The sequence below is a fragment of the Echinococcus granulosus genome (genome assembly GCF_000524195.1).
Source record: "Echinococcus granulosus chromosome Unknown EG_S00010, whole genome shotgun sequence".
Taxonomy (NCBI): domain Eukaryota; kingdom Metazoa; phylum Platyhelminthes; class Cestoda; order Cyclophyllidea; family Taeniidae; genus Echinococcus; species Echinococcus granulosus.
The window spans coordinates 681,933-707,028 of NW_020170390.1; the positions used below are offsets into that span (position 1 = coordinate 681,933).

General features: G+C 41.4%; 2 protein-coding genes across 2 annotated transcripts; one reads left to right on the forward strand and one right to left on the reverse strand. All coding sequences in view use genetic code 11, as the record gives it.

Annotated features, from left to right (window-relative positions):
* Positions 1–1,063: 1,063 nt before the first annotated feature.
* On the reverse strand, positions 1,064–13,560 carry EGR_02281 (39S ribosomal protein L19; the record flags this gene model as incomplete). Its single annotated transcript, XM_024491530.1, has 8 exons — positions 1,064–1,205; positions 1,926–2,086; positions 2,289–2,476; positions 2,556–2,690; positions 6,711–6,838; positions 7,008–7,160; positions 9,861–9,939; positions 13,449–13,560. 8 exons carry the CDS (start codon positions 13,558–13,560, stop codon positions 1,064–1,066), a joined length of 1,098 nt encoding a protein of 365 aa, XP_024354036.1.
* Positions 13,561–14,641: 1,081 nt separating this feature from the next.
* Positions 14,642–16,711, forward strand: EGR_02282 (hypothetical protein; the record flags this gene model as incomplete). The annotated part of the gene is made up of 1 exon (XM_024491531.1): positions 14,642–16,711. One exon carries the CDS (start codon positions 14,642–14,644, stop codon positions 16,709–16,711), a length of 2,070 nt encoding a protein of 689 aa, XP_024354037.1.
* Between the last annotated feature and the right edge of the window lie 8,385 nt (positions 16,712–25,096).

Genomic DNA, 25,096 nt, shown 5'->3' on the forward strand with positions numbered 1-25,096 from the left:
CCGTAAACGCACCGAAGAAATGCGAAGAACAATCGCAGATGGTCAAATCCCAGCAGCAATTCTTGCCACTTTAAATTCCAGCAATTTTGCTTCAGAACAAGTGCAAATCTGATATTAACCGCAGTCGGCTCGAAGAATGAGGTCTTTGTGCATACCTCCTACCTGATGGAGACGGCTCTCGATGCAAATCCCACGTAGATGCTACAAACTACCTGCTAATGAGTGTTTACAAAATTTTGTCAAGAGTTCAATATGACATCTCCTGTTTTACCATATTATAATGCAATACAGAATAAAGTGCCCATTGATTGTTCATGACAAGACTGCAGCTTTCAACAGGGATCAGCGGTAGGCAGCACTATTGTACCACATTGTTAAATAAAAATACCGAATGCCTCATGTGTAAAACTTCAAGAAAAATTCCAATACTTTTCTTTGAATTTTTTTATCTAATACACCCATTTAAACGCTAAAGATCAACTGGTTAGCAACAAGTGAGTTTACCTTTACGTTACAATTTAACATTGGGTCGACGCCAGCATTCAAGTGATGCATTTATAACGTTCAGAGTGATGTACGCAAGTTTTCAAAATGATGACTATTCGAAGATAAACCTCAAGGATGTATCAATTCCATGCAGAAGTCTTCAGACATTAAACATTTTGATCTCCAGTTCTAGTTTGCTTAGCTTAGACAACACGACAAAATCAAGGTCATAAGCAAACTGATTGCTACAAAAAATCACTTAGTAGTTGTGATTATTTCTGCTAAATCATGCGCAATTAAAAGTGCAGGCATTATGATACGAGATCCAAATAACCATCTAGGGCCTTTGAAACATGCTACGAACGCTGAATTTGAAACCAGACGTCATACACTGATTTCTGCTGAACAATACTGATCACAAGTGATATGGCAAGCATTACTTTAGCCTCTTATTAAGGTAACAATCGAGACCAATGCTTCATGGTGGCAACGGTTGATCGTATTACAAGCACCAAATTCGACCAAATTGCGTACATAACTACGCGTCTATTAAAAGGAGAATCGTAGAGCCCGGTTCCTAGGGTGGGTCAGAAGAGGAATTGGAGGCCGAGCCGTTGCGCCAGTGACCCTTCAGGAAGTCCATGTGTCGAAGCAGCTCTGTGTGATGGCGACCCACCTCACCCATCACTGTATTTTCCTCTGCTGGGGTGATCCTCGATCTTGCAACACACACAAAAAGGACACCCATTGGATGTACTGCAAAATGTACTGAAGTGGAGCACTAAGGAAAACAGAATGGGATTTTGCCAATGATCCTATAAGGCATAGTATTCGTCAGAAGTTACTTTATTTTTAAGGGGCAATGTGCTATTATCGTATAAGTCTACAGAACATCCACATTATCTAGAGGCCTCTGAGACTTATGAAAAATTCGTTCAACTCAAAGCAGCGAGCACAGAAGAGCAGATTTTAGTCAAGGAAACGGAAGTCGTATTGTGCAAATTATGTGAATGCTGAGCTTCCAGAACAAATGATTGATTAAGACAATAAGTTGCGTAAAAAATGCTGTAATACGCCGTATTGTTGCAAAACTAAAAGAACCTTCTCGTTAAAAATCAACTGTGTTTTGATTATTACTACACACAGACTCAAGTATGTAATCAACGTGCGTTGAGGTAATTCTTTAAAAAATGGGTTGTTCATGATGCACAACATTATGGAAATACCCTTAAATATCCAATAACCGCATTAATTAGAATGAACTGCCACAGTGACTTCTGCATTCAACCTCAGGACTTACTAAACACAAACGCTAAACTAATAGCCTTGTATTGAGTGGAAAATCAGTGCAAGTTCACGATCCAAACACTTAAACAAGCATGTAGTATAAGGAGAATATGCTTAAAAGTGTTGCTATCCAATTAGAAAATATCACCCACCTGTACATTTTCATCAAGTCGTAACGGTCAATGAGATCAACCTTCTTTTCAATCTGATTCAACTCTTCAGTAGTGAGATGGCTGTACATGGACTTGAGATCGATGCCTCGGTACCCGTGTAGGTGCCACTGAAAATGCCACGGTCGTGGAAGCAATTTCACCTTTGAAATCAAAGATATTCAAATAGAGTGACCGTTGACAGTACATACTAAAAGTAACATGCTAGATTTCCAAAATACGCTGTTGTAGAAAAAAGTAGGAATGGTCTCGGAAAAGCTATCACAGGGAATTTTCGTGATCCCCAATTTGCACTAAAAGGACACGGCACGCAACGGAGGTTACGTAAGTGAGATGTGTGCCTACCTTTTTGTCGTTAATAGGGACTGGAGCGTCCTTTTCATGAGGGACAGGTGCGAGGTCGAAGGGGAAACGGGACTCAGACAAGGGTGCGTCACGTAAGTAGAGGAGGTTTCGGTCTAAACGCTTCTCCAACAGTAACACCTCTATTGAGAGCAGCGTTGGATTGTAGAGCTCAAAATTCACCTCTACGGCTAGGTAAAAAATGTGGCGTGTGTGTTTATATTGCTGAGCCAGCAAACAACGCTAGACGGTAAGACGGACGTTCTTCACCTGTCTGATCGATGACATTGCGAAGAGTGAAGTTACTCCAAAGGCCTTCATTGTTTCTCTCAATACAAATTCCAACGAACCGATTCTTCTTGTTTGGAGCATGTTTGTCCGCAACTGTGGTCGCCAAGACGGAACCTGAGCGATAAAAAAATCAAGCAAGAATTGAATCTTACATCTTTCGGACTTAAGCGAAAAGCGCTGAATCTAAAGACGAGTTCTTTCCACACCCAACTACATATGAAATAAATCTAAACCGGATCCATAAAGAATGGCATAGGGTTACTATTGGCTGGGGTGGATAAAGTAGCAAAAATTAATGGAGATGTTATCCAGTTTTAAGCCCTGTCAACGTCTATTAAATTGCTATCTACCATACTCTACAAGGTCATTTGATTCCCAACCTCTACCCAAGCCGACACGTAGGCATCTGACCGAAGTTAGCGTCTGAAAAGGAGGCATACTGATGAATGTTGCAAATAATAGGGCTCCTAAAAAATAACTTTACTCGAATATAAGGAAATGCAATTCGAGGTTGCTTACATTTAAACGGAAATATGAAAAAGTAAACATATCTGAAATTGACGATATTTCAAATAATAATAGAGTGGAGAAACCTCAAAGGTCCTTACGGCGATAGTAGGGTAGGTCCCCCAAGAAAGGGTATTTCTTAAAGGACACGTGTTGATCACCCTTTCATTGAATTTTCATGAGGATCACGTGGTACAGATACCGGGTCGACGACTTGAAAGCGAAGACTTTCGCTTTCAATTAGGGAAATGACGTTTGAAAATGAACCGATGCGATGTCTACGTGAGCACTCCGTGGACTCGCGCGCGAGCAATAACGAAAGCAGGGCAGGCTCACGTAGCAGTGCCACTGCTGTCTATACTTTTAGTGATACAGAAGTAGGTGGCGAGCAGATGGGACAGTGTGCATTTGATCCAAGCACCTCTTGCGCCCACAAAGTGTGCCAAATGATTCCTATGGTTGTGCAAATACTGCTAGACATTCTAGAGACACGAATCCCACCTGTTCACAACTTGAGAGCAGGTCTGAAGGACAAGACTACCGCTGAGATTACAGCCATTACCGAAAATATCAGGCGAAATTCAGCAGTTGGATTAGCCTTCGCGAAACAGAGTTTAAAGGACTACAGCACGGGAACACTCCTACAAGTACTCCGTTGCTACCTCTTGAACAACTACCCCTCCCTATTCGAACCCACACACCAATTATGTAAACTAAGTGTAATCTTTCTTCACATCCCCTATATTCCATCTGATGATAAGCGCTACTCCGCGATAGGAGAAGTGGTCAAAGTCTGTGAAAAAATGACAACACGTCGGGTCATGCTGCTATCGCTAATTATGAGAAGACTACATCTATGGGTTGAAAATCAAATTGCCTTTGAGGTTACCAATAATCCCAAAATAGGTGCCGAAGAGATTACTTATAATGCGTATTCATTGCTGTCCGACATGTTTGCCGATTGTTTAATCCATGTACCGACAAGAACACAAGTATCATTACTGGAAACCGGGGTAAACATTGAAGATGTAGAGAGCATCCTAAGTTCGCATGCGGTGGAAGAACCAGAAAAGTCAAGTGGTGAAGAAAGTGGAGACTTGTCTGACGGGAGCATCCACAGCGCCACACAGTACTTGAAGAAACAGAAATCGCGGGAACATTACAAAAGACTTGAGATGAATATAAAGTTGGCAAAGGAAAACGCTAGGCGTGAAGCTGAGAAAGCGACAGCAAAAATGATTCAAGAACGCATGCTACGTTCGAGCGATCATTCATATCTAAACGATTTTAGAGCCGCATCGGAAACGCAGTCGGAACCAGGAATCATGTTCATACACGAACCAGTGGAAGCGCAGATGATGCAACTGGTGTCTAGGTGTGAATGTCCAAAAAAGCCACCATGTTCACAACCACCATGTGAAGGGACATCGATTAGGATAATTGATACTGCCAACAATGAGTGTGGCCGAATTTGCTTAAACAAGGGAATTTCTTGGAGTGTTTTGATGCTACTGATAAGCGCAGTAGGGATCGACTTTTGGCACAAGGTGGCATTGGATGTGCTAACGGCAAAACAGCATCGAGAGAAGATGCGCAGGGGCAAGGGGGGAACGTGGAGGAAACTTGCAGATCTGGCAATGCTTCGTATGAAAAATTGAATGCCTAAAACGCTACTTGAAGCCTTGCGAATTCTCCGAGGTAGTTATTCAAACAAATGATTTTACACAGAATTCGATCGTTTCAGATGATAGAGGATGGAAAAAGTACACGATGGTAAAAAACGCACATATAAGTCCACAGTTTCACAACCTATTGCAAAACCTTCCAGATATTATGATGAAGATACCTTTCCACGTACCAAAACCTAGTGGACTAACGGTTTCGAGTTAATCGTAGCTTGAAAATGTTGGTACAAATTTAAGCGATATTCTCATAACTGGAACGAAACTGTTGCCTTGGTTTATTGGGCATATGGACGAGTTTGCAGAAATTAGAATTAAAATTTTGTCGGTCAGTACTAGAGACAAATAGATTAACGGCAATATTTGGGGGACGTTTCAGTCCATCTAGTGACCACTATCGACGGCCTAATGAGTTTGCAATCTCGCTTTTACAAACTATTGCAGAATAGATTCACGCAAATTTATTAAAAATGTTTGCTGTTTCACAGGTAAAGACTATTCTGAGATCCGTAACACAAAACTGCAACGCCGATGCCAAAACTAGTTAGAATGTGTGAAATTGACGTTAGAAGTGAGGAAGCAGTGTGACAGAATGGAAGGCGGGAAAATGGCGATCAATAAACAATTTGCGCATGTGCCAAAGGCAGGAATACACACGTGGTTATTACTTCAACAAAGGCTTAGGACGAAACGACACGGTATGCCAAGCGAGGGCTGTGACGCTGCTGTAGAAGTCCCCAAATACAAGAGTTCCCTGATTGCGTATTTCACAAACGGAATATTGCCACACACCAAAGCACCAAGAAGTCTTAGCTACGACAACCTCTTTTATGTTTCGGTCAATTGCACAACTCCCGTTGTCTTAATTGAACTCCTCAAGTACATAAACGCCAGGGTGCCACCAATCACCAATCTTCAAATGGGAATGAACAAAAAATCCCTGAACATGGCAGAAGACCTTCTTTCCTGTCTGCTTCAAACTGACGGAGACGAAGACCACATTAGATACCTAATCACCTCCCTTCCTGTCGGTGTAATTGTTCAAATGATTCAAATTCTAATGCTGCGCTTTGAGAAGCCAGCATTTTTTGCCTCTGCTGAGTTATGTGATTACATTGAAAAGAAAATATTCATGATAAGTCCACGGCATGGGATGTGTAAGGGAGAGTCCTGCCGTTGGAGTACAGGGCGAAAGCTCGTGGCCAAGTGCATGGCCACGATGAGTAATCACCAGCAGGCTGCATCAATGACGGTGATAAAGATTTGCCAGCGATGGAGCCAGGAACACGTGGCATACAAGCTGAGAGAAAGTTCCACTAGCGACGCCACCCAAGAGTACACGGAGGCGGTGTGCTTGCTGAGCTCCCTCTTCGCCAACAGCCTCATCGGTGTGCCGAAATACCATGCGGTGATGAGACATATCGCGGATGACTACAAAGCTTTGGCCAACTTAAAAATGATTATGTTCATATTTTTGGTGTGCATGGTGACACATGATGAGTGGCACTTGCACGAACAGAGGGTGATGCAACTGGAAGTAGGTGAGAATAATGGGTACGACGATGAGGATGAAAAGAAGAGTACGCAATCGACCGGTTATGAATTAAAGGGTACCGAAGAAATTAGCACCGGTAGCTACCTTTCGCCAAAAACAACGACAGAGGACTCCAATGCTTTACACGCAAGGGGAATTTCAAGCTTCCATTACATATAATAAATTGGAGGAAACGATAGCTTTTATACAAAGACGCATTACAGAAACTGAGGTTCAGCTTGAAAATAGTGGGCACACAATAAACGCCAAATGGAATAATTTTTTTTAAACTAGGTAGGGAGGTTAGAATTTAATTAACAAGTGTTACTAAGAAGTGAAATAGTAAATATAATAGGGCTGACGCACCAGAAATACGTATAAACAGACTCCCACGAAAGAAAATATATTTACCGACATAGAATTCGGGAATGTGCAGATGGCGCCGTCGAAGCATCATTTCACGACGCTCCAGACGTTCGCGAAGACGATCGCGGTAACGAGGGTCAAGATTGTGCGGGAGCAGTTCCTGATAAAGAAGTCTGAAAGAAATGTGCAATCGGTTTTAGGCTCAAATCCTCGCATTGTTAATTGCAAAACTCTAACGAAACAGGGAGGGATGTAAAAGAACAGGCCAAAATACGAAGTTACAAAGGTGTCCGATAAAAGTCAACTCCAGTAAACGAGGTAACTGCTCAGTAATTTCCGTACCGAAGATGTCGAGGGGCCTCCCTGGTTGGAGAAAATTCTGCCATTTTTCTATTTGGATCGACGCAATCGGTATCTCTATAGCTCTCCAACTCCTTCTCCGTCACTATAGGGAAGTACTTTTTGCGGAATTCTGGAGGCATAACTCGATGGCGGCTAAAACGTTTTGGGAGGGCTAAGGAACCCCGGTGAAGTACATTTAATGCAATTACCTAAGCATCCTTTTGAAATGACTTGGATAAATGGTGAAGTTTGAGCGCACATGACGAAATACCTAAAGAGGAAATCACCAAAACATCCTATTAAATTTCACATAGACCTCAGTAAAACGACTTGCTTTGCTTAAGATAGACATTAGACTACCGGATTCAGAAAAGATGAATTCAAAAAAACTTGCTTTGAATATGGTTACTACTACTTGAAGCTACTTAAGTCGAAGCGGTTAGAATGACTTCATTACCAGATCCCGAAAAAAGGATATAAATGGGTCAATCGAGGGGCTCAATGACCACACTCTTACATGTATATTGGCTGCCACAGTAACAAAATAAGAACAAGTATAGGCTGCATATAAACGAGAAGCACAAAAATGAGGAGTTATGGGTACTGTACACACTACTAAGTTGTGAAGATACTACAAATTTTCCAACTCCATACAATTTGTTTTGAGATTTTGGACTAAGTACACGATAGGCCAGAATTTCTGCACTTTGTTAGCCAATCAGCGAAAAACAGGTAGTGGCATCATCTACATACGTATTTTCAGGAAAAAGATAATGAAGTGAAAGAAGGGCAGTCTTTCCCTTCTCCTCAGTTAAAGCAGAATTTAAGCAGCAGGTTCAGTATTATAGCTAAATATTATCTTAGAAGTTACGTTTGGGGTAAAATCTGCAAAAATGATTAAAACGCTCAACCGATCTATAATCCCTTCATGCATACAAACTACAAGCCGAAAAATTTTAAAGATCAGTTTCTGGCTGGTCAGGGTAAATACACACATTATTACACTATTCACTCGCAGAACCACCTGGCTGTGGCACACTAAGTCTTCCCTGAAGTCTTAAGAGGTCACAGTAGTATGGCGGAAACGAAATTGCTAAAATGTGGGGAGACCACTGACCTAAAACGAAGGCCGTACTGTAGAATGGAAGTAAAATCTGCGGGGGCCTAAGTCCCTGCGTAGTAAACTTGGCAAAGCATTACATAGGAGTGTTCACCTTTTCATCGGCTAAAACTCGGTAATGAAGTTATACAACCGACATCAGGAGGACTGCAATCGGATTTGCGACCTCCTTCCTGCAACTTTGAGAACTGGGCTGACGCCTTAATTCGGACCTTCCACAACAAAGGTATAAGTTGAATCCAGCTACCACTGTAGCATAAGTAAACAGAACTAGTGGGCTATTACCGGAGGCAACATGAACAAAACGCCATATCCGGTCGGAAGTGAAGTAGTCCCCACCGACCAGCATGCACCAAGCACAGATACTGCCAACCCTCAGCAACTACTTTTCATACCAACCCATAGCAATGTCATGCTACGCCAAGGCAAGCAGGTCTCGGGCGCATTAAACCAACTGCTGCCGTGTGATTCAGACCAGAAGGAAGCCTTGCCGGCCGCCTCCCCCACCCCTTAGGTATGGATCCAGAGGCAAATCTTGACACTACCCCAGACTCGTAGGACTTTGTTTGAAATGAACCGCCTTGTCGAATGAGACCATCACTTGACGCTACAATCACAATCACCGTAGCGGTTACGCGCCCACTTCTCCCTATTGCTTGAATATTTTACGAGTTACTCAACACCCGAGTGCGTAATTTTCTACTAATCAAAGCCTTCTTCTTGGTCAGGCCAAATCAAAAAGAACTCAAGCGACATCTACCAGACTGTAATCACCTAGTGGTACATTTGGCATGTCGAACGTCGAACGTATCACCCAACACCGATAAAAGCGCTTGCGAATCGCCTATGCTGCGAACCAGTCCCATCGTGTTCTTAATCTCGTATTCCTTACAAAACTCCTCGTTTTTAGAACTTTTTAGAACCAGAATAAGCCATAAACAATACAACTAGAGTAATATGCACAAACTTCTGACTGTACAGTAAATATAAGATAATAAAGAGACCATCGCACAATATAATGGTGATTGTCTGGTTACTTTAGACCGGTGCTCTGTAAACTAAGAGTTTTGATTCAGCCAGACCATAATGAAACTCGGAGATCTGGCTTCAACACCACCAGGAGGGATGAGGAGCTTCGTGAGGTGATCCATACATCGTATTAGACCAGACAAGGGTTCAGAAAAATTACTGAGGTGGTTTGAAGGGAGTACTTCAACAGCACCCCGGAACGCTTCTGCTGCATAGCAGTAGGCTGTAAAGATGCGCTCCCAAAATCAACTGTGCATTAGCTCATCAGACACCTCAAAAAGTTAAGCAAATCTCTGCTACTATGTTCCTACCGAACGCTGCCCAATCAATATGCCTATGGAAGGAGCAGACGGTGGTGATAACTGAATTTGAGTATACCGATTTCAGTAATAAGCGATCCCTCAAGGATGGATAAAACGAATGTGAGTCGTACAGCAGCAACCAAATCAATGCCTCTCACAAGAAGCTCGGCGGGGCGCATTATCGGGACTGGTTTAGGATTGTTCAGAAGTGGTACGCAGCTTGAAAGTACTGCTAAAAGATAAGCACCGTTATGGCAAAAAAAACCTACACAGATCGAATCTTAGGATTAGTCGTGATAAACGTTATTGACGAGACTGTACACAAGCCATGCGAACTACTCAAGGTGTGCTTGAAAATGCGACCGATTGTCGAGTCATATAGTGGAGTTCACAGCTACAAACGAGGACATTGTGAACATCAGGAGACAGGCAAAATCCAAACCCTCCAGATCAGCAAAACCAACGCGTCCGGCTTTCTCAACTAGAAGGAGGGCATGCAGACAAATCGAGTGCAATCACAAATCTAGAGCCTGAAAGGGAAATAAACCCAAGGACACATAATCGAACATGTTCAGTGATATCAAAAGCGATATCGTAACTTCATCACACTTTACAAACACAGGCTGACGAATTCAGTTAGGAAGAGGAAAGGGCCTTTTGCGGCTAACCAGGTGTTTTTCTAATTTTAACAAGTATATCAACACCGACAACGTGAAACAGATGAGACTATCCGCATTTAGCGCGGAGATAACCACCAATACAGGAGATATGACCTCCTCAATAATGTTGCCGATAGCCCCCATCGGGACCTATGTAAAAGGAAGCAGCAATTAGAGGTTACATGTTGCCCTGCTTTGATTACCCATCTTTATTACCATCTTGGTTTAGTTTATTTGAATATAATCCAGTCTATCTCACAAAATTGATAAAGCTTAGAAGTATGGCAGTGATCCTAATCCAATTAATTCGATGGGCCGAATTTCACAGAGGTCAAAAGGGATTTCAACAAATAACATGGAGCAAGTCAACAACAAAGTTTATTCGAAAAGCAATTTTAGCCCATGAGAAGAGAGGATACTAAGCTTTGAAAAAAATCGCGCGTCAATACATTCAGAAATTGATTGAGGAACGCCAAAGCCCACGACTCATAAAGCGTTGCACTATTAAGCCAAATGAGATTCCACGTACATGAGTTATTTCATGTCTATATGCATTATTTGCATGATATCAATTTAAAGGACCCCAATCACTATACTATGCATTCGATTTTGAAAGTAGCGACAACGGAACGAAGTGATATAGCGCATTTAATGCTGAAATCATTACGTAAAATAAGCCAGTTTGGCATAATTAGCAGCCACACTTTGACCGTTGTGACAGGGCGATTCCACTACCATTAAATCAGACTTCCGTCAGAAAGCGTATGTACAGTGCTGCAAAAATAACGCTTTAAGATAAAGCTCCACCATTTACGACAAAAATACGTGATTAAATGGAACCGCAACAGGCATCATCCCCTGAGTGGAAGCCATACTGAGATCATTCTCATTAAAAAAATGGGAGGACAGGGTATTTAAAAGCAAGAATTTCAAGGCTCAATTCGTGTCAGACACGGATAACCGATTGTCCACCGCTTGAACGACAGGATTTTCGCCTTACTCTTCTATGTCACAAGCTTAATTATGTGGCCTGGTGCGTCAGAGATAGAAATCATCTTACGGTTTGATCAAGATTTATTACTTGCCTTACATGTTACCTGTAAATGGGTGGAAAACATAACTTCAGCTCGACTCAATGCTATCCATGGTGGCAATTGAAAATGTTTGAAAAGAGAAATCCAGATATTGACGTAAAAAAACACGTTGCTGCGCAGGCAAACATGCCATAATAGGGAAGAGAAATGGGCTTTGACTTAAATGAGATGTGTAAGAGAATAATAGGAAATGAACCGTATAGAATGCCGATGCTGAGACACATTATTGCGTCAGGCGGCGCCCGACAAAATCTCGTTAAACACAAGTATTTCCCGCGAATAAGGCGAAATCCCGATTTTGACAGTATCATGAAAGTTGTAAATAAAACAACAACTGCATAGACGGCTAACAACATTCTAACACCAAGAGCAAAGTCCAAACCTGCGCAAACAAACGCTCACAGACTAATGCCATCGTGGAGTCAAATTTACGCCAGGGCCTAATTGGTTCAAACAGGAAAAAGGACTGATTTGACTGTTTGCAATAAAAAAATCAATTTGCTGGTTTCGCCAATTTATTTAAACAGCTACAAATTATTTACTCTAGTTACTTTGGTACGCAAACACGCGAATCACCAGATTTAACCCTTCTGTCTGCAAGCTGTTAAATTATCAAAGATTTACCAAAACACTTATATGTTGCAACTTATTTCCAGCAGATTACATGCCCGAGTCTTCTTTGGGCTCGTGACAAGCCATGCCACAATAAAATAAGTGTGGTTCCTGGAGCTCCTCGTAGCCAATCTTCTGCTTCGCCCACCGCAAAGTGGTCCGTGCTCTAAAAGCCACCTACCGACCAGGGAGGATAGTCAATAAATTAATACTGAAGCGCTAAAGCGTTGGATTTTAGGACCGGTGATACTTTGCATTGATATCATTCTATACTTGAAACTCACTGCGAGACTTTACAGCGCTTTTACCTATCAAGGCTGAGTGATGTTTCTCATCAAGTGCAATACATATTTAGATTTTATATCTCTTTCCTGCATTACTTTCAATTTGGTGCTACTTAGAGATCTATCTTAGTTTTATTAAGCTAATGAAAGGTGGAGAAGTGACTCTTTCACTTAATTTAGATACCTTCACTTCAGCACTAGGGAAAGTTTCACAATGAACATTTTCAGAAATTCAGAGTAAGGTGTTACTTTTATGTGCTTGTAGAGTACAAGATTATGCTTGATTTCCTGGAGTGGAGGTAGCTCTGATAATCCTCCTCGTGCGATTTCTTCTTAGGCTCTGCGGTTAGTATTAGATACTTCTTTTTGGGAGTTTTGATGCTTGGTAGTTGGCCAGAGAAATTAGGATCGCTAACACTTTGGATTGGAGTCGTTAGTGTAGCGTCCCGAGACTCCCTGAAGACGAAAGAAGACAAAATACTCGGGCAGAATATATATTTAGCACGGAGAAGGTGTCTGGGCTATTGGAATGGCCCAAAAGGCCAGCCCACCCAGCGAGGTACAAGGGGGCTAATTCAAAGTACAAAAGTGGCGCCTCACCAGAACCGAGGGATAAACCACTATTGTATTACATTAGCATTCTTAATAGTATGGCACTCCCGGTCCTCCCTAATGTAGTGGTAAGCCATACCACTACGGAAAGAGGTTCTTACTTACGCATAAAAGGGTTGCGAGACCATTTCCATAGCCAGAAGTCCATCCCGCCAAGAAGAAGTACAGATTGTGGAGTCTGTAGGTCCCACAAAGGTAAAGTTAACAGTTTAATGAGTAAGAATTGACAAAAGGATATAAAAGATATTAGGGTATTCCGAAATCAAACCAACTTTCCGTTTATTTACAATACGAGATGAATACTGGAATGGAGCATAACTTGTGCATACAATGACCAGTTGAGCTAATAGGGCTATCTACACTAAAAACCGGGTAGCTACAGAATGCTTCTTTCAAGATATTTTAAGGTGAAGTAATCACCTCTTCATTTTTATCCTCCATCAACAATGGGATTTGAATTGGCTCTACTTTCGACTTTTACAAAACGCTTTGCCTCTGTAAACAAGAACCTAGTCCTGACTGCCTCCTTTTCAGCCTCACTCTTATATTCCAACTGTCAATTCCAGTTTGCACACGATTATGTAATTGTTCGATACCAAGAAAGGATGATAAACACCACTTGGCAAAGGGGGTACCCTTTGCTGTATGAGATGCGAGGTCTTGCATATTAAATGGGGCTTTCTTCCGGCTCGTCAACTAGCTCTGGCTGTCTTCCAAGAAGAAGCTTACCTTTCACACCTTCGAGATATGTTTTACCGGGTAGATAGATCTCAGCCGCAATCGCTCTTCGGCCTCCAAGACGAGATCCACACTGGACAATTTCTTCTGTAGTCCACCGCATGTTTGCACACACAGAGCAGGAAAAGGGATGCATGCCTTAGAAGTGTGAGCCATATAAGCCAACCAGTAGGCAAAAATCCAAAAATGAAGCGGATGGACTGATAAATTTTGAGCCCTACTGTCATCCATTCATGCACACGCGTAAAATCCATTTGCTGAGCTTACAACACAACATCCTCAGTTGATGTAGGCGTAAATGAGTTATTACATCATCCACTGTGAAGCCAACTGAAAGCTGTTCTTAATATGTTTGCTTCGGATTGAGGCGTGACCAAAGACAAGTAGTTGCTCATTTTTGACACTAGAAAGTCAATCCTTTAATAATTTAACACCAAAACCAAATTGTTTAAAAGATTTGATATCAGGCAATGCAAACTGTCACCACGCCTACCTCAAGCACCATAAAACCAGCTTGGCTAGAAACTTACTCGCCTTTTTAAACAAACCAAACCCCAATTAGTAGAGCTGACAAGGTCTGATCGCATCAGGTTTAAATGGTATTTTATGTAAAAGGATTCACGAAAAGAGGCGAACGGCAATGAAGCCATTTGAGAGAACGGTATCAGCGGACTGCCCCATTCCCATGATTTATAGTCCATTCATGCAAACAATAGCACGCATTTTACAAGCACGTACAAAGTACCCTTCAGTGGGCCTTACTGGAAACTTCGTAAACTTTGTCGTCACCCGATAATATTTACTGCCATTCAAGTTAGATTACCAACGAATAGACTGTATGATGTACTGCTAGAGAAAAGAGTGGTTTTGGTAAGGAAATAAATTTCACTCAAAAATTCTTGCATTCGTAAATGCGCTCTTTCTATTAAATGTAATTCTAAAACAAAGATATTAACATCTTTTTAAAAGCTTCGATGACCTCGACTTTTCATGCAGATTTGGCATTTAAAGCAAGAATCCCAAAGTGAAATCGAACTGAGCCGTCCCAAAAATCCACTCTACCGACTGGCCACACAAAACATGACAATTGTGGCCGCATTAGCTCTTCAATTACATCCTTAGGTTACTCTGTGACCTATCGATTCTTCTCCACGTGGTTGGAAGCGTGGATGGCTGTTTTGGCCATGGAGGAAACACACAGCACGACAACACCCTCCTGCGTGCCACTCCTTCAGGGTATTCGCGCCTCCAAATCCGTTGATAGTCCTCCTATCGAAAGCAAAGACGTTAGTTACCAAGTCAGCGCCACTGGAGTTAACACAACTGTCAACTTCACGGAAGTTTCAGATTACCTGCAGTCAAAATATGCTCAATTTCACGTGGACCTCCTCGCATGCTATCAATTTCTAGAGCAAGAAAATGTCAAACTCCTTCAACTTATTCGTAAAAATCAGAGACCAAATTCGCCTCCACGTCGCATCGAAAAACTACTAAACGAGTTCTCCTTCAAGATCGCCACGGCCAAGGATGTGCATGAGCGACAGACAATTGAAGAAGGCAGCGTAGAAGGTCGTCAGGCTTTTTTAGCAAAACGTTGGAAGGGTCGCTACTATGCTCTGCTAGAACTGACAGAATGCTATCTCAACTTGCTCAAAATGAGGTCAGTTCTTGAAAAGGAGGTGTCCAAGAGCAACGAGAAGGCAAGCGAGCTGAAGCGTTTGAATGAGTTTATTCTCAATTTAGAAGGTATCGTAGGGCCATGGATTGTTGATAAAAATAAAACAAAAACTGATAGTGATGTGCCACTGAAGGACCTAAGCTGTGGTGAGCCGGTGTTTAGCAAGGCTTGCAGTTATAGCGAGTATGCGGCAAACGACCTTGTTGTTCCACTCTCTAGCGTTTTTCTCGTGGATGTGCTTTCAAATCACAAACTTTGTACCCAGAACATAAAACAGCTTTTGGAATTAAAACCACAAATACTTCACGTTTTCCACAAGGAGAAGGAGAGACGTGACCAACTAAAAAGACAATGTGGCCACCTAAAGGATGAGCTTAATGCACTGAGGAGGCACTACGCGGCTGCGTGTATGCAGCTGAAAAACCTAGGGAGCACCCAGGATGATGATACTCAGACAGCAATCTCAATTGCGGAACTTGCAGTACGGGGGGAGGAGGAAGGGGAGGAAGTAGAAGATGAAGAAGAGGAAGAAAGTCAAATGGAGGCTGACGAAGTGACAGAGACAACGCCTGGAGCGCAAAAGCTTGTTAAGGATAAGAAGAAGCTGAGCGGTCAAATACGTGAGCTTCAAAGTGCTCTGAAGGAGGAGGAGATACAGCTGGCTTTGGTTATGAAGCGCCTCCAGCGGGTGACTGGTACAGTTCATGCGTTCGTTCGGCTTCTTAATGGTAAACAAGAAGCCTCTCACATTCAATTGATCTCTCACAATAAACTTCTGGTCAACTTTAAGGACTGTTTCATTCTTGATGGAATATGCAAAGCTGAGGATGGAAACGGCGCGTTGTATGGTGATTTGAGTGGACTTGTGTTGGACTGTTTACACGATGGTCCCGTAACAATTGTCACTCTCGGACCGAGTGCGGAAGACTTACTCCTGTCGCACACTGAGGGGTTGGCTTTGCTTGAAGTTGGACATCTCATTGGCCACTTTGAAACCTTAGCTGAGACAGAATTCTACCTCTATGCTTTTGCAATTTCATGCACTAACAGCTGCATGATAGACCTCATTGAGGAACACCCTGCAGCCGGGCCCATCATCTGCGAGCACGCTGACCCAGATTTTATGGGAAGGAGCAAGTGCTGTGTGCGGATTGAGAATGCTGATGGTTTTGTAAGTTTTTTGCGTTGGTTAAATGAAAATAAGGACACAAGCGGGAGGGGCCAAGTTGCCCTATTCCTGCGGTTGGTGGGACAAGATCGAATTCAAAAGACCCTTACGCACACCTCGTGGCTCTGCTTCTATCCCCTCTTTTCTTCTGTTGAAAGAGACGCAATGGCTGGTCTTTTCCGGGCCCTCCAAAAGAGGGCTAGACCAAATGTTGCTGAGACCTCTTTCACACGGATGATACAGAAGTCCCTGATTGGAAGGACCAGAACCATCATTGTCCTAAATGTCGATTTTGATTTCGAACAAACGTCGGAAACTATTGCAAATCTAACCTTTGCCAATGATGCAGTTAAAGCTACAACTGAATCTGCCAATCAACTGGTAGCAAAATTTTTTCCGCATGTTTAGTTCTATCATCATGCGATATGTTGTTTTTAAAAAGTTTTATTTCAGGCAACCATGTCCTGTAATAAAACGCCATGTATTTGCACCAGAATTCCTACTCTAAAACAATATCTATTACTGTAGCTCAGCCATAAGCTAAAATGTTTACCACAGTTAAAAGCTATCCAACTATTCGGTACCTGGTTTTTAAAAAAACAGATAGCTAAGGCAAATTAGCTCCATTAGAGGGAAAAGCGATACACTTTTTGAAGCGAGTAATGCATTTTATAAAAGGGATTATTCTGCATCACACCTCACTCTCAGCCTACACAAAATGCCTAAAAGACTGGCCCATGTAGAAAACAGGCTGTCATCGAAGATAATGCATTAAATAAAAATGAATGGGAAAATAGTGGTACATTAATCACCTTCTTGAGTTAAGAATCAAGTGCCTGAATTTACAAAATGCATATCAAACCCAGACGTTATGTATTCACGCCCCTACCACTCCTACACCTACTCGGGTAGCCGGGAGGTGTCCTCTTGCTTCACCTGCTCCCAAGTGGCTACACTGTAGGCGGCTTTTGAAAACAGCTGCAAGGATTCGTCTACCCTATGCAACATATTACAAAATTCATGAGCGTTTGCGATGTGCTGGTGAACTTTCGCCAGTAACGTCTGTGTGTTACATACGCTCTCCTCGGTTTTTCTAATGAGTTCTCTCTGTTCTGACGTGTTCCTGCTCACAAGTTAATCAGTGTCAGTGAGTCCATCTACGGTTTTCCTCAACAAAGCTTTACTCTTGGAAAATTCGCAGTCTAGTTTATCCATGAGTTGATGCACGGAAAGCAGTTTGGGCAGTGGCTTGCTTATTGTTGATACGGCAGAGTTAAAGTCGGTAAGTGACATACAAGAATCTCGACTATTGTCACTACCGAAGCCGGTCCAGTTGTTATCATTCCATTGTTGATTAAATGGCCCCAAAAGTGGAGGCTCCTTCACTGGTCGTAGAGCGGAATTTCGAGCGCTTGAGACCGACAAATTAGGCATATATCGCTCAGACTGAATGGACTGTGTACTAGGGGCAGAGCAGAGAGGATGTTTGGGTGTACTCGACGACCGGTATTTTGCCGTTTGCTTTAATTTTGGCAGTGATTCTGCATACACTTTTCGTCGATATAGACAGGAGGTGGCATAGACGCTCTCCCCTGTATTAGTACCCGTTGATTTACATCTGACTCTACAATTGCTAGGTCGGTAGACGTATAGGTCTGTAGTGTTTTGGCCGAACACCTTTGTCCGTTGAATGTATGGATGCGTTAGCGTGTCACGAGTTGGTGCTGCTATACCATGAGCCCTGAGTTCTTGACTAAAGTTATTACCCATTCGGAAATGGCGCTAGATAAGATCTGACCCGGAATCTGTCCTTGTGCAGTCAGCTGCCCTCAATCGATGGGTTGGATGCTTTAAACATAGACGGATTGGCGCACAAACCATAGTTCATCCCCTTTTCCTTTGCATTTTGGCATAAATTTCAAAATAAAATCCTTTTTATAGCAATACATGCATTTAACCGTTTGGAACCTAACTGATCACCCAATTTATCATTTGGATTTAACTGATGATACACAAAAATCCAAGGTATACCACCCTCTAGTAGCCTAAAAAAACATTTGTCATATTTTAAAGCATATTTAAGCATTAACATTAAGTCTTGGAGAGCAGAATGCAATGCGGCGAATTCTATTTCGCCTTACAGTAACACATACTGTAGTTTCGCTACCTCAGAAGACTTGTTTGTTATACGCAGAACTTCGTCGTTAATTTTCCAATGTGATGCCCATCCTTGATAGCAACAAAAAGGAGAGTTTTAGGTTAGCACGGCATACCTAAAATTGAGCAACTCACTTCAGTCAATGGAAAAAATGCTACTAATATTGGAGATAATTCATTAAGTAACGAGACCACCAAACCTAGTTTAGTATTAACCTCACCTCGTTAAACAGTTAGGCATTAACCCCCCTATTTCAGTTACAATGGTTGGGGTTTTTTCTACCCTCTCTTTGAAACATTTTATTGGACTAATAAATTTCAGTGATTTAATTTGGAGCAATAGGGTTTTATTCGCAAATTGGAACATGTATTATGCGAAGGAATCGGTGTTGACGACTTGCCAAGAGACTGAATACACTCTAAGTAGGAGTATTTTTGCTACCCATAGGTTTGCGATCAGGGGTAAACAGTCTTGTTTTTTACACCATATAATGGAAAAAGAAGAGGTTTAATTTAGTTTGTTGCTTTAGTGCTATAACAATGCAATTATTAGTAAGATTTTGCACGTAGCACAAATTCCACGAATGCTGCATTCACCAGTGACAGTGGCCCGTACCTATTCCTATTTCTATCGCTGAAATTTTCTCTCAATAATTATTACTGATGACAATCAGTAGAATAAAATAATCTGCTTTTTTTGTGAATTTCCGAGGAAAATCGTAGAATGCATTTTGAAAATAAGGAAAAAATGGGTTCTAGCTTTTCAATGAGCCACTCTGAGAGTAAGAAAGTGTCTTGATCTCAATGAACACCAGCCTTTCGTTTCCGTTAACTGGTTCATATTCTGTTAATAAATTCACTACTTTGAGTGAATTTTCAGAATTAGCTTTTCTTGTAAAGCTCATTTAAGGGAACTCACACATTTTCCATGAATATGACCTTATTCCTCTTTTATAAGAGCTTCCAACTTTGCACAAATCAAATTGCTGACAGCCTGGAGATTTAATGAGATCCATTCTTGCCAAACGAGAGCGTTCTTTCACATTGTCATGTGCCTTTGCACTGGTCCGCACTTGCGCATAAGCCCAACTTTAACAATTCCTTCCACTTGACGGGGAAGACACAGACCACCTCATCAATTAGCGACAGACATTTTCCAATACCGTGTGTGGGTGGTCTGGTCGGATCATCGACTAAACGAGATCAGATGAGGTAAGACGCACAACTTCTTTCTGCATCACCAAAGGCCCCATGACAGTTGCTGACCATGGAAATAGTCACTGACGTTGAGATTAATCTAATTCCATAGTGTAGATAGTTGCCACAGCAGTTTTTCTCAGGTTCCCATTAAATCTTTTGCTTGTTTGAATAACATCTTGAAATAGATTAAATAAACTAGGGAATCAAACATATAAGTCGGAATGGAAAAAAAACTAATGCTTTAATAACTTATTGTAGATCTCAGTGATTAGTGAAGGGAAGCAATGCGACTTACCCGCATACGCCTAAAAACAAATAATTAGCTAAACAATCCTTAAAAACTAGTACCAGAAGTATAAATGGGTCCATGGGCTGTAGAAACAAAGTGAAGAAGTGGGAAGCTAATTATTTAAAAAAATTAGCCTTCACATGAGTAGCCGTAAGATGGCGAACCAACTTAGAGCTGCACACGGTGTTAGCACACGCCACGTGTGCATCGCTGACTAGATGAACAGGATCCGATTAAAGCACGGTCCATTTCAACGTAACTTGTATATATAGGTAGTGGCTCTCTAACTGGGAGGATTTGTGAGGTTACGTTCAAGCACTTGTTGGTTAACTGTGAAGTTCAAGCCATCATAGTGGGAAAACGCTTTTTTCCTGGAAAATTGAAATAATTTAAGACCTATTGTCAAAACACTTATAACTACAATCCATTATTCAAATTTCAATTAAAATAGCATCCTTGGTCAAGCCTGTGTCACAACTCACAATTGTGCCACATTCGGCGCATTTGGGATTCATTATTGACCCATGGTTAGGAGGAACAATGTCCAGAAGCTTGATTAAAGACATCAGTGATTGCAAGACTGAATTATTTACTTCACATAATCATACATACAAATAGAGGGATTAAAATAGCCAACCTTTCATGATTTAACTACTTTCAAATTTTTACACGTTGCAAAACTGAGTATGATGGATCTTTCAGCAAAAAAGGAAGGAAAACCTAGATGCATTTATTTAATGAGGATGCGCAGTCAACAGTGAGTCGTTCTTCTGGTAAGGAAATCGAGGAGTTGTGGTAAAATCGGTTTAGCCATGATGCCACCAAGTCAGCATCTGCCTAATTACCCTAACTACGCTGGAAGCAGATGTCCGCATCTGCACACGCACACGTGCACACCTCCCATTGAATGGAACATGACGTTTGTCACCCTCAAGCGGGTTAGATAGTCGTGGCATTTGGCTTGGCGCAGAGACGATCGTCACCCAAACTAATTGGGACAAGTTGCCATTTCCTCAAACTAACCCAAGGCAGTAAAATGTGCTTTGCCCACGATGAACAGAGTAGCTTAATTCAACTCGTGCATAAATATCATTGCTAAAACGAAAAACTTTCGAGGCGGTTGATTTCAAAGGTCTTTGTGCCACTGCTTGTTCCCATTGTTTGCACATTCAAACCCAAGAAGATTCATCATGAGTTTGAAGAATCGCTGATGATGTCGAAATTATATCCGATGTTGGTCGATTTAGCAAACGGTGCTGAGACATCTGTGTTTCGTGGAGGTGGCAAATTTGTACCCTCTTCCCTAGTTTCAGAGTGGTAATTTATTAACACTCATTTCTCTTATTTTGAACAAAAGGGTCAAAACTCTATGACTTTTCTACATGAATGTTTTTTTAAATTTAAAACACAGATACATCATTCACAATCATGCTACCTTAACATAAACTAGGCCCACGTGGTGCTTCGATTAATTGTCACAATTTTCAACAAATAACAGTCGAAAAAAATATAGAAACAAACTTTAAAACACCACATTTGGCAAAACGAGTTATTTTTTGTTTTCGAAAAATTTGAAATCCAGTTGCTCAAAACTACGGATAGGTTTTTTTTGTGAAGTTATTCAGAAGAGCCGAGTATTTTAAGAATAAGGTTTCGGAATCCACACAAGCCAAACTCCGCCTTAAATATAACCAAGTGGAATCTATTTTTTGTTAAATAAAGTACCATAGATTTTGGAAATCTGTAATATGTGAGGAGAAATTAGCATCTTGTCACTTAGAGTAACACTTAGCAGTCCATTAAGAGAGAACTTTCTTACCTACATTCTCTTCTCCACTCTATCAAATGCAGCATAAACATAAGTCCGAGGTGGTGTCGGAAATGTGGAGTGGATGAGGGTGACAGAGGGGGAGACTACGGAATGCGTCCCTAATTACCTTCACCCGACACTAATCAGACCAGCCACTAATTGTATAAATAATCCCCGTCACTTTGCAGCCCGTTGCTGCTGCAACAGTTGCCTTTCTGTGACCTTTTTGCGTAAATATCGCCGAAATTCAAATTTACCGTCTCCTTGGCTATGCATTGTTTATTTTAGAGGCACCAGCTCGTCACAATTAATTGGGACAAAATTGCCGCGAACACTCGGGGACGCTGATGATTCAAACAAAGTCGTGGCGGTGTCTCCCAGATAGCAGGATTTTCTAATGGCTCAAATGTTGCTTGCGTGAACGTGGGTTACCATTCCATCGCTTATAGAGGGACTCTAGTAGCCTTCCAGAATTCTACAAGGGAATTTCGTTGCCTTTTATTTGAGATTTGCATTTAACGGTGTAGATTGGCTTAAATTACGTAGTTGTAGTGACCTCTTTTAAGCAAGAAAACCACACTTGGAATGACTATTCTGTAACTTCTAGTTTACTCCTAAAAGATGCTATAGTGATACAGAGTGACTAAAAGACTAGAACTCCGGAGGATATGCACAGGATATGTGAAATCTGTGCCTCAATTGACGATTAAAAGTTCGACACACTGTTGCTCATCATAATCTCTTAACAATGTCAGAAATTGGTGACTAGACAATGTGTGGTTCTAGATTATAACATTAATATTTGTCTTTTGCATTGAAAAGTTATTTTGCCTCAGTTCAGCTTCTGGTCCATATCTGCACTTCATTTATCACATAGGAATAAAGGTGACCTAAACGATAAAGTGCAAGGCACAATTAACGATGTCTTTAGTAGATCCACCGGTGAAGTACTTGGGTCGCTCTAATAGCGGTGGCGTTGCGATTGTGCGTCATTGTGGACTCATAAATCAGGCTCCCACATTCAAAGTTGTATGATGAGCTTTCATATTCTGGCACGGATGTTGTTTTTATTTCGTTGGATTTTGAGTCTTAGTAAGCGCATCTCACCGGAAATTTACTACCGATTGTCTAGGTAACTTTTTACAGACCGTAAGTGACCCAATGATTGATGGACCACAAACGCCATTATATGCGTGGCAAGGACGCGGAGTAACCATGCTCAAAGTACAGAACTACCCAAATCCAGGCGCAAATGTACACCTTCCATCACTATCTTGAAGAAACACTTAGTTGATATTGCGATCTTGGAAATGGAATTTAAAAAGAGATTACAATTCATTAATAATTTTTTAAAGCCACCACATTTTCGATTGTGCATATCATTTAGAACGTTAACTTCGATTTCAAAATTCCTGCTAATCCCCGCCGAAGGGAAGGGGAATGCATGCGTATCCGATGTCATCAAAAGCACTTGAGGTCTGCTGTACCAATTAAAGAAATATAAAAATATTAACTTAATATGAAATAGTGAAAGGCTGGAAGTTTAAAGGATTAAACGTAGCTTTAGAAAGTCAAGTTTGGGCGTTACTCCTTCACAGATCTGCCATGTAGCAGTTAGCAACTGTGAACCTTATTTTTTTGGGTGGAAAAGGCGGATTGAAGAGTTCCAACAGCGACGATAAGGTGATGTGGTTAAAAAATGGGGCGTAAATTGTGGGGTGCTAGATTTTGTTGTAGTCATGTCGAGATGTGCGCGTATGCGCTGCCTCTACTGATTGGATGCTAGCGTGAAGGCTTTAGCGCGTTCCCCATTTCCCCCCCCCCCCTCCTCATTTGCCCCTTCTGCGCCAGACGCAAGTGCGCTAGGCAGGCAGGTACGCACCTACACACACGCAAGCACCCGCTCAAGCAAGTTAAAGGAAACACGCCTTCTTGGAGGATGCGCAGATCCGCCCACCGGACAGTTTCACAGTTTTCTATTTAGAGGGTGTACATGATCAGGTGAGTTGAAATTTTGTAATTAATTTCGACACACTTTTACGAATACCTGAAGCAATATTATGAGATCTCATGCATAACCTAACTGCATTCAATGTGGGATTTTGATGCTGCAGTTTTCCTATTTACAACCTTTGTTTTGGATTACTTATTTAAGTAACCCTATTAAGTAATAGGGTTTACTTAGGACCTACTTGATTTATCAATGCTAAGTGAGTTCTGAAGTTGCCATTAAAAATAGCCGCATTAGAAATCTGTATTCATAACGAATTCAGCAAGAATATTTGGTGACATATTGTAGGGTTAAATACTTTACTGAAAGCCTATTAAATTAAAAATACGCATAGCTCAAAGCCCATTTAAAGCATGCTAATTGGTTAGCCCTTACTGCTTCTCTTCAAACTAACTCAATGCATTTCATAACAGTATTTGTGGGCTCTGACTATACGAAAAAGTTAGGATTTCGTAAGGGATGCTGTCAAACGGAACTTCTGTTTGATCGGCTCTTTTGAAATGATTCAATCACTGAGTTGGCTTTTCCTTTTCAAATTGATGCAAATTCGAGCTTGTTTATAATGCGCTGTTCTAACTCCTTCCATCGTGGAGGTTGATTTGCACAAGGGGTTAATCATACCAACTTTGTGACAATAGCAATGAAGAGGTGGATGTAATTAGTCGAATTTCGTTACACCCTTACAACATGGAAACCATGTTCCTTCTTCTTCAAGTAATCTGTTGCACTAATGCGAACAACTCGTTTAATTGCAATATTTTCTCCTTGGATGATGTTGAACTTTGCAGCTGCGTCCACTGCGATCTGTTTAGGTAGAGCATATCATAATGGGATAGTTAAGCAATAAAAAGAAGCAAAAATCAAGCTTCATGTTCTCAGGCATTTAAATTTCAACTAGTAATTGAAAAACAATAAAACTGCTTCACAGACAATCAGCCTACACTTTTAGCCACCAGTTGCCTTAGTCTTACCCGTGATTCATGGGATCTTAAAGAACATAAGGAAACTGTGAAATCGGTCATTGCATTAAATTGCACAGACTGATGCACTTTAAACTTATGATTCTCACTTTTATAATTATTTTCCTTTGCCTGAAGAACTTGAGAACTTGAATGTCTAGGGGTAGTAATATTGCCCCAATCGCATGTTAAAGGGTGGCGTCAATTATTTGTTAGTTAAAAGTGATTAGGGGAATTAGTTGACGAAGATTGTCTGACCGCCCTCAGGCGATGTAGAGGCCGTTGAAATTTCCGAATAGAAGGCGATCGGTCACTTAACGGTTCAAAAAAATATTTGGACTTCATCCATGAATGGAAAAAGTATGTC